The sequence below is a fragment of the Papilio polytes genome, unplaced genomic scaffold (genome assembly GCF_000836215.1).
Source record: "Papilio polytes unplaced genomic scaffold, Ppol_1.0 DF823912.1, whole genome shotgun sequence".
Lineage (NCBI taxonomy): Eukaryota > Metazoa > Arthropoda > Insecta > Lepidoptera > Papilionidae > Papilio > Papilio polytes.
The window spans coordinates 615,321-626,501 of NW_013525292.1; the positions used below are offsets into that span (position 1 = coordinate 615,321).

At 33.2% G+C, this 11,181-nt stretch overlaps 1 protein-coding gene across 1 annotated transcript in view; it reads right to left on the minus strand.

The window, feature by feature from the left end:
* Positions 1 to 7,351, minus strand: part of LOC106102752 (synaptic vesicle glycoprotein 2B-like) — a 17,218-nt gene extending 9,867 nt beyond the window's left edge. Inside the window, exons 1-2 of the mRNA XM_013282322.1 lie at positions 7,206 to 7,351; positions 4,554 to 4,634 (exon numbers count right to left, since the gene is read on the minus strand). Coding sequence (XP_013137776.1) covers positions 4,554 to 4,634; positions 7,206 to 7,239 — 115 coding nt within the window. The 5' untranslated portion in view covers positions 7,240 to 7,351. The remainder of the gene's footprint in view (positions 1 to 4,553; positions 4,635 to 7,205) is intronic.
* Between the last annotated feature and the right edge of the window lie 3,830 nt (positions 7,352 to 11,181).

The window sequence follows — 11,181 nt, forward strand, 5'->3', positions numbered from 1 at the left end:
AAATTCTCCCACGCATGCCTTCTGTGTGGTCGTGGTATTACACCGGGCGAGCCGGCCCATTCATGCGAAGATGTTAAAGTGGGCTCTACCAGTGTTACGGTAATAATATAACAAAAAATGTTTACAAGAACAATGACAGCAAAGTGTGTTAAGGAATGCTCAGAAAGAGATAAAAATTATCAATGCGACAAACATCCGCTCAAAATATAGTTTCTATACAGAATAATAAAATAAACTTCATGAAAGTGTAACAGTAAATACAGATGTTATTATGTTCTAAAATCCACTAGCATATTTAGACAATAAAACAAAACTAACTACAGTTAAATGTGAAAGCGTATCGAAACATTAATTTCCACATTAGAGGAAATAATATTGATACAGCATTATAAAATGTTTTCTATACCTTGAGAAAATCAACAACAGGCCGCACATGCTATACAAAATTCGTTTACTGTCTTTGTTAGAGAAGGCGCACACCTTGGACTAAACTATCTCACAACTGTTTCGTCGCGCTTTAATTCCTATGACCTCATAAGGATGTGCGCACACTACTCGATTTTTAGCTGTGCAACTAAACAGTTGAATTGGCTGCGAAACAATCGACACAGTTGTGTGATAGTTTAGGTGTGCTCCCGCTCTTAAAGTCCAAAGTCTAGAATTGCCCGTCATTAGATCATTAGATGTCCTAGGTGAGTACAACTAGCGTGACCGGGGCATAGAAGGGAAGTGTATCTTCGTGTAGTGACCTAAATATACCGTAACAAATGCACTTACGGGAATCGTTTAGAGTAACGACAAGAGAATTACAAAGTGTATTAACCAATTACTTTTTAAACACCACTCTTTATTGCTTAAAAACATCAGAAGAACGACGAATAAAATCGTCAAAATTATTTCAGTGACATTAATTAATAATTACGGCTCTTCTTATGTCAAACTTATGTAGGTACAGACTACTATTAGACCCGTCGGAGGTCCTTGACGGTGTATGAATTATATGGTGCTCATATTTGAGTCGTGGCGAGTACAATCACACAAAGGACGGGTCTAATAAGTCTAATCATTTAGGCTTCACACGGTCCAAGATAAGGATTCAATAAATTATATATGGTAGTACATTTAATACCATAACTACATTATATAGTATTAGTTTTCTAAAAAAGAATATAAAAAATAGCCTATCTTACTCACTGACTACGTAGCTTTCTAATAATGAAAGAATTTGTGAAATCGGACCAGTAGTTTTTGAGTTATTTAATTACAATCAAAGTTTTCCTCTTTATAATATTAGTTAGTATTTAGTATAAACCAGTATATTTTTATTTATACTTATTATTGTTAAAAAGAAATCAGTACGGCGCTGGAGGATTGGCGCAACACTAGATTACTGGCAAAGAAGTCCCGTCCCTATCTGTCAGCTGTCAATGTCATCCAGACGTATTAGATAGCGCGCCATTCTGGCGGTAGCTCTGAGTGTTTAAGTTAATTACGTTAACGCAATTAAAAACCATCTCTATCATTAATTAGTTCTTTAAAAAATAAGGTCTTCCATCTCACGAATACTAAGAATTACGTAAAGACGTTCATTGAACTTAACTATCCAGCAGTTCCCGGCTTATCGCTGAAAATTGCTCACATCCCGTTCACATTGTCAAGGGATATTGCACCTTATGTACAATGGTACCGCCATAAGTCAATAGCAATGTCAACAAACATGAAGTAGACAAACAACTGTAAGGGTTATAACGATAACCCTTACCTTGGTTGTATTGCATTAAAAAGAACGGAAAATTTTACACAGAATAAATAAAATAATTTTCCTTGAATTGTTGAGTTTAGATTTTGGTAAGACAGTCTCGACTGAAACCATCTTGATGAATAGCTCGATTCTTATAAAATGTAATATTAAAACACTCCTAAATCGGTACAACACAGGATCTTTAAGAAATATAACTAGTACAACTAACTTTCGCCCGCGACTGCGTTCGCGTGAAATTAAAAGAACAAAAGTAAATAGCCTATGTGTTCTTCCAGAATATGTGCTACATGTATGCCAAATTTCATTTAGATCCGTTCAGCCGTTAAGGTTACAAACTGTAACAAACATACATACATTCATCTAAACTTTCGCATTTATAATCTTATCTTACTAATATTATAAATGCGAATGTTTAGATGGATGGATGGATAGATGGATGGATGGATAGATGGATGGATGTTTGTTAGCGTTTGTAGCCTAAACGGCTGAACGGATCTAAATGAAATTTCGCACAATTTTTTAAAGCATAGTCTGGAAGAACACATAGGCTACTTTTTATCCCTGGAGTAGTTACGGTTCCCGTGGGATTCGTTAATTTAGTTTTTTAATATTTACTCGATCATTCTGCAACGGTTCAACATATCTTATTAAAATATGGCACAGATATAAAACAAAGTCCGGAGTTCACATGGGATAAGCTTCATCCCCGAGAAATGTCCGGTTCCCAAGGGATTTTGTACGAAGTCCCGGGCAACAGCTCGTATAATATAACGTTCGTATGATTAGTATGATTATTAAAAGGACTATAGCGCTCCTGCAGTCTAATTTCCACTTATTGTTTCGTTTTTAGTTATATTTCATCAAAACTAGAAAACGAATTAAAAATAGCACATATAGTTCGCTCCAGCTAGATTTTATTCTATAAGTTTAGATGTCAAACGTATGGATAAAAATGCCAGGTTCATATGAAAATTGAATATTTTACGGGAATTTGCTAAGAACTTTTTGCTGGGACTCTCAGTACTTTTTTCGTAATGTTGAATCAAAGATTTGACATTCGAATGATTAGTTAATACATATAATAGAATAATCGCTCACCTAAAATCTTTTACGAAGTGGAAATGACGTAGAGTTTTTTTTCACTTAAGTCTAGGTTAGTGTTTCTAGGTTAATTGTTGGAATTGGCGGCTAGCTGACGTTTCCGGGCGGCTCGCTTCAATTGACTACCGCAATTAATCTATACCTGTATTTATTGATGCTATGACGGTCAATGAAAATGCCAAATTACATACTTAGAAATTGTAAGAAAACTGTACCAGTTTACCGAGGAGAGGATTTACGCCAAGATCTCACTTCTTACTAATATTACAATATATAAGACTAGCTGTTCTAGCTAGCTAATATTATAAGGCTAGCCGTTCCCGTGTGACTTCATCCGCATGAAATTTTATTTTATTGTTTACATTTGTCAAATTATCAATAGCAAATGTCAAAATGACATGACATGACAAACTCTAGCAATCTTTCTTTCTTGATGTTGGCAGCAACTTATGGTCTCTTTCATTAGGATTAGGATTTTTATCCAAAATATTTACTCCCTAAGTTTAATGGCGTGAAAATATATAGCCTAAAGCATAACGTAAGTGTAAGGCTTTTTAATAAAAAAAAGAATTATTCAATAATATGCTGTAATTGCTGACATCTTAGGCGACAAAGAAATATGTGTTTACGCTTTATTATAATAGTAAAAAAAAAACATATCTAAATGAAATTGGCACAAATGTAGAACATAGTCTGGAAGAACACATTAGTTTTTTTCTTATAACCACGCGCGAACTCTGTCGTAGCCAGCCAGTCTTCAATAAATCAGGTTGAAAACTTTTGTATATACGATGAAATCATGTGTAAAATTTATTTTTCTTTAAATGTTTTCGAAGTTAATAAAAATAATGCCATGACTGTAGATTGTGACAAAACAATTATTTACTCAGCAACAATTAATCAATTAAAAGACTAATTGAATCCTGTACATACGATATCAAACATCTCTACACATTGTACATGTTAAAAGGTACTTTCTAAGCCATTACAAGCCGGACAATAAATCTGTTTATACTTGCGACACGTTCCCATCGCGACGTAATTGTTTTAGTTATAAGGTAAGCTAGAATTGATGTCTAAGCTAGAATCAAGTCATAATTCATAACAACACGTGGACAAATGATATCTATCAATTAATAATGCTAAATTCATTTATAATCACATGTATAGCTTCAAATAACAATAAGCAATGATCAGTCAAAAATAAGTAATTGCTAGAACATTCTTCAATCACCATCATCACTACTATACGTCCCCACTGAGGGTCTCGGAGTCTAAGTAAGGGGAGACTAAGCCATAGTTAACAACGCTGGCCTACTGCGGATTGGTTAACTTCACACATAACTTTGAATTTCTTCCCCGATATGTGCAGGTTGCATCACGCTGTTTTCCGTCACCGTAAGAAGGTTGTATAAATTATGTACAACCCACCACCACCAATGGCCTCACCGACCCTCGGTTCATAAAGGCCGAATCGCGGGAGGGGTGCGCGGTTTGGCCGGTAACTTTAAATGTAAGTTCTGTAACTACATGAGTAATTTGATAATCACATTAGTATATGGCGGGATTCGAGTCCCAAGACTGTTGTTTACAACTCAAGTGTCAGTGAGGCACCAACGCTGTACCGAGCCACTAACGCTCTGTTTAAAAAAGAAATACAAATGAATGAATGGAAATGAATGTCACTAACCAGCTGAGTCCAGAGCCGTTTCATAGTCAGCTACGCCCTGCGCTTGATCCTGGCTGTCGTTACCAACGGTCCTATGTGTAGCTGAAACAACACATTAAAATTGAATACAATTTCATCATTTCCTTATCTCACATAGGGTGGATGCATCAAGTTTCCCTTCTCTAGGTAAATCTATCTTACGTTATCTCTGTCGTCACTCCCTTCATCATGGCATCTTTCACGCAATACAACTCTTTCTAGATATACCTCTAACGGTGTACCTCCACACTCATAATTACAGACTTAAGGCTACTTTAAGACTTTCCTCTACAACTCTAACATTCAATTGTTTTCATTTATGTAACCCCGTACATCTATCTTAATTAACAATGGATATTACTTAATTACTTTGCCTTTTAACTAATACTAGTGTTACGTCTTCATAATACTCAAAGGCAATGATAGACAGAAAAACTTATTTTATGTTTCTAATTGTAAAGAGTGACCAAATTATGTAAAGATCGGTTTAGTTTCAGGGATAATTCTGGATAAATATTTTAACAAGATATTTAAATATTTCTTTTAAAGTTAACAGGAAAGTTTGACAACTCTTAAAACTAAAAGGTCAGCTTCTAAAGGTTGAATTATTGTGATTATAGAAACGTTTGATTGTCTATGTATTTGAAATCGTAACAATCGTTAGTAATGTTATAGTCATAGACCCGACTTCACATTTTTTCTGACACACGCATTCAGTTGTCATTTGTTTATTTATTACCAGCTTTCGCCCACGACTCCGTCCGCGTGGAATTACGAAAAAAATAGCAAAACCATATCAAATTTAATTGAAATTTGTTCAGTTATTTAGGCTACATACTCTAACAAACATCCATCCATCCATCTTAACTTTCGCATTTATAGTATGATGTCTGAATGTATCGTCGCAAGTTTTCATTGTCGTCTTTGTTAGCTTTGTAAGCTTTATTTTAACAATTCCTCAATTAAAATACCAAAAGGTAACTATTGCTAAAGTTCTTTTACTAATGCTTTTATCCGATTTTGGTTTCTAAAGCGTTTTTAGGCTACAGATAAGTACTTAACTTCTTTGAACCGTGTAACCTCCTATTATACTTTCATATTATTATGTATTAAAATAAATTAATAAATGAATAAAATAAAATGGAATAAAATGAAATAAATTGAATAATCTACTTCTATCGCTTATAAGCTTTAGATATTTACATTCTTTTTTTCTTAATTTAAAATCGATATTACTCAACAACATTTAAAAACAAAACCATATTTCCCTTGGTAAGAGCATTACGCGTATACGACTGGATTTTTCTAATTCTCTTTTTTTATTGTGTTTTTAATTGTCAGAAGAAAGTAATTATGCAAGAAAAACTAGAAAGAATAACCACGATTTTTGCCATAAACATTGTTTTTGTTTTTTTATTTCGCGCGATGGAATTCGCGGGAAAAGGCTTAACATAAGCATGAAATTGAAGTAAAATAATTTTCCTTTAATCTGGTAAATGAAATGATTGTAAACGTTTACATAACAATTTGAAAACCGTTGATGATTTATTTGCCGTGAAATTTAAGTTTTGCATTTGGAAATGACCACGTTTATGCGAGTTTCGTGGTTTTTATCGCGTTTTATAAGCGGCTCGATAACAACGCTTTGTGCTGCAATCACCAACGACAACATACCACTGCACCACTGATGTAACACAGGGTGTTTTTATTTTCTAATAATAATTAACAGGATGTTTTAATTAATTACATTGCGTAACTCTATACCTACCTAGAGAAATCTAGTTTTAATATTTGTCATTTGGAATAAGATACAAATATTCTTTGTTTTATCTGCTAGTATGGGAAAAGGATAGATCCAGAATTCGGTGTTAATATAGTCGGAAGACGGCACTTAAGACATTGTCTGCTCACTATACGTTCTGACTTAGGGGTTTGGGGTCTTCCTAAAGTTAAAAGTGACTAGGTCCTAGTTAACCCAGTGCATGTGAATTAAGAGAGAATCGTCGACTAAAGTAAGAATAGCGTAGATAAGATCTACAAAGTAACGTCTATACCAGACAAAGATCTTATAAGGGACGGTATTATCATTTAGGAATGTCTAAAAGGTTCACCTGTTCTGGAAATTATCGCTGTTCAGTATCAATACTTAAAAATAATTCAAAAAGAAAACAGTGGCATTGTTCTTTGGAAAGAAACAACGGGCAGGGTGGATTTTCTCGTACGTAGTTGTTATTATGTTCTATCTACACTTTTTGATAAATGGTTTAAATTAATATAAGTAAATTTGACTCCTATCTCTTTTAATTAATAATGAATTTATTTGACGATGTAAATGCTTGGACTCAATGGCAAGGGATATTTCTTATATCGCACACTTTTTCTTTTTCAACTTTTAAAGCATTTATAAACTAAAAAAAAGTTTACAGTGTAGTATATTTTTTTAGGATTATAAAAAAAATCATTTGAGGAATATTATTGCAGAGTTATTGTGGAAATTTAAAAAAAAAAAACTTACGAATGTTATCGCACTGTAAAAAGTTTGTTAATTGAAAAATCTATTTAGAAAAAGTTTTATCATTTTTTTCGTGATTTTTTTTAAAAAACTAAAAAATTAAATGTTCAAAAAATACTTACGAGTGCCATCGCTAGGTGCAACTTTGCAAACCATCTTGATTTCCACAATAAAATATTAAATATTTATTTCACATTCGTATTCGAACCCGGGACGTGGGGCGCGCACACAACCGCAACAAGCGACCGCGCGACAAACACTGGCCGTGGCATTGCCCACTTCGGCTGAACTGCACGTAAACCTGACTGGTAAACAACACACATATATAGTGAAAATTCTGAAAAATACTGAATTTATTAAAGAAAATACAAAAGGAATCAAAAATGGTGTTTGAAATAACTAATGAGTCTCTAAGCTGATTTTAAATTGTACAATAAAAGCTTTTGTTTCAAAAATTAGCTCTAATCATACTTCTTACTAATATTATAAACGCGAAAATTTCGATGGATGGATGGATGCATGTTTGTTAAAGTTTGTAGCCTAGACGGCTGACCGAATTTCGATGAAATTTGGCATAGACGTAGAGGATAGTCTGGGTGAACACATAGGCTACTCACTTTTGTTTTTTTTTAAATTCCACGAGAACGGAGTCGCGGACGAAAGCTAGTAAGTTTATAAATCTAGTTGTTACCCGCGACTCCGTCCGCGAGGAATTAAAAGAAACTATTTGTAGCCTATTTGTTCTTCCAGACTATGTTCTACTATGTCAAATAGCGAAATCTGATAGGACGTTCTGTCAATACGTAAAAAACATCCATCCATCTAAACTTTCGCATTTATACAAGCTAGTGTTCATTGCAAATGATTCACACAGTTTTGAAAGTTAATTAAAATCCATACATCTTTTATTTTATAGAAATATCTCTAAAAAGAGACTTTGTAATATGGAAATAGTTTTTTTTATGCCTTTTATAAAACTGTATATATATCAAGAGTCTGCACAAGATGTAAATACGGTTGTCAACTCAATTACTGGCTAACTTACTCGACTTATGTAAGTTACAACTCGAAGATAATTAAGTTGAGTTAAGTGAACGCTAGTGACCCGCGATGGCGCCTCACAGACACCAACCACTGCAAAAACTAGTTCCCACTGGTTTTAGAGTTAAATTCTGCTCCTAAGAATACATCAGGCGTAACTGCAAACTGCAGTACTTAACTAATTCAGTAATTTATTCAATTTTGATCCTTAATTCACGGTAATAAAATTGTATTTTGCATTATCAATGTTTGATATTGAAGACATTTCTATTAAATTTATTGCAGGCGCTATTTTAAGATGGCTATTTCTAGCTTCGAACATTTAAGTTATTTATTTACAAAAGATATCGTTAAAGCAGTTAAGTTTACCTTGACTTCTAAGTTATAAATATGCGTTTAATATAACGTTAGAGAAAGTGTTTAGAAGTTTATTATTATAGTAAGCTTATATACATAAAGACAAAACTATAAATATTGCAAATAGGTATAATTCTGAAATTACTTGCTGCTTTTTAACATATTATAATACCGCGTGGAATTAAAAAAAAAACAAAAGCAAATAGCCTAAGTGTTTTTTCAGTTTATTTTCTACATTTGTGCCACATTTCATCCAGTTCCATTTAGCCGTTTAGGCTACAAACTCTAACAAACTTCTACCCCTCCACCAACACTTTCGCATTTATAATATTAGTATGATAAACCGATTTTATTTCTGTTAGCAACTATGTTCGTCTAAACATCCCTTAAAAATTTTAATTGCCACACTCAATAGTATAGCAATTAAGTGTATTTATTTTTTAATTCTTAATTACATAACAAATGTTACGTTGACTTATTTCCCCTGCATTTACATGTCTAGTACATAATTTTATAACAAACTGCTCGATAGGTGGCGCCAGTCATATAAGACTTCAGACACAGTGATGAAATATCGCGACAAATGTCGTTAGTGTGGAACTGCCTTAAGTCTATGTTCTTTTGTTGCATACCACACGACTGGATACGTTTAGTACAAAGCTATTCCTAGAATAGCCTCCGTATCCAAGGCAGGAATCTTAATTGTATTTAAAAATGTGATATAATATTAGCACGTATGTAAAATGTAAATTCTTTCATTTTCTTAAACGTTATAGTCAAGTCATTCTTTACGAACATTGTAGATCAGACAAGACAAAATGTAGTTTGCCCACTTGAAAGTAACTTTTGCTTGACTTCAATATGTTTGTAATGTCCACTCTATAACAGAATTATCTTTGACTATTTAAGAAAAAGTAATATAGTACTTCGCTTTAGCTATACCATTTTAATAAACTGTATTTTCAAAGACCGTAAACGAGATGTAATTTGCGACGCGGCGCCTGGCGATATCTCCGTACTTTCTCTGTGCGTAAATGATTATTAAAATCACATTATAAGCAAATGAGATATGTCCAGAGATCTATGAATTACAACTAGGCTTTGAATACTAAATTTCTACCTTTCGTGAACTATCATCTTGTTATCGTTGCGACTCAGTAGTTTTTTAAATACTTACTAACTATTATTAGATTTTTTTTTCTACTAATCCAATATATAACGTATATTTTCGACCTTTGTGTCAAATTCTCAATCACAATGTTTCCCTTCACCGTTAAATAACATCGGGTAATTTATATGAAATTTCAAAATCGAGAAACATTACATGGTAGGATTCGACAAGAGCCTGCAATAAGTCAAGTGCTTAAACCAAGCCATCGACGCTCTTATCATCATCTTCCTCCCTATCCTACTCCCGTAAGGTCGGCACAACAGGTTTTTGTCCTCCAAATCTATCAAACATCATCTCAGTCATCACTCTCTTTGATCATGTCACCTTTCACGCAATCCATCTCTTTCTAGATCTACCTCTACCGGTGTACCCTTCCACACTCAAACTAACGTTCTCCTTGTAACATGCGATTCATCCCTCCCATCGACGCTCTTATCTCATCGAAATAATACAGGAGTATACAGTAACGTTTACTGAAGTTAACTTCACCTTTAAAGGTATTAATTACAGATATACATATGTTATGGCAGATTGCGTGCTTCGCTTAAATCAAACCTAAATTAATATTTTAAACAATTTTAGGTCATTCAGATCTCCTAACGGTATACAACAGTTACTGATTAAAGATGCTTGAAAATAATAAAGGCAATATTTTAAATTGTTTCTTAATAATATAAATCACTGGTTTAAATCATACGCTTCGATACATTTTTTAAATTCTCTGTAGCTATACCGTATTACATTTTCATGTCACGAAAACGAAAAGCAGGTCACCTCATGTTCTTGTAACATTTTTACAGTTTCTTTGAACCGAAGATAGGATAAATAGAAATAATAGTTCGTTTTGTTAATTACTATTTCTTTAGTTAAAATACCCTTGCCATCCATTTTAATGGGAAAAGATGTGAAGGGGAGAGGACAATAATCGTTAAAATTTATTTTTTAGTTATTTTGTTTTTGAGTTTTAATTGACAGTAAGATTTTTAAGACATGTTTAAAGAAAAACTTTGAGATACTAACAATACAATCTCATTAAAATTGCAGATAAGTAATTTAAAATCTGAAAAAGGACAAACAAAGTAATTACAAAAGACCGTATCCCGGAATCGAGTCCCGAAGGAGTCAAGGCTCCGGCGCTGACCGATGACCGTGTGCTGTGTACAGTCAAGTCATAAATCAAACTCTGTACATGTAACGTGAAGGCACACCTTGACTTTGAACCTGGACAGTCGTGCACGAAAGTATTAATAAAACTGTTCTTTTGATTTTAACTTTATTTTTATGAAATATATTATATACAAGACTAATGTGGACCTGTCACACTAATTTACCTCAAGATTTTTTTTCACATTTGTATTATAAATTTTATTGCTTAAATCTATGAATTTTTGTATAAAAATGTTACAAAATAAATATGTATGTTCTATTTTTTATTTTAATTGCAAAATCATTAATTACTGTCAAAATTAATTTGAAGGTAAAACAATAAGAATTAAAAAAAAAAAAACATTTGTAACGTGTCCACTTTT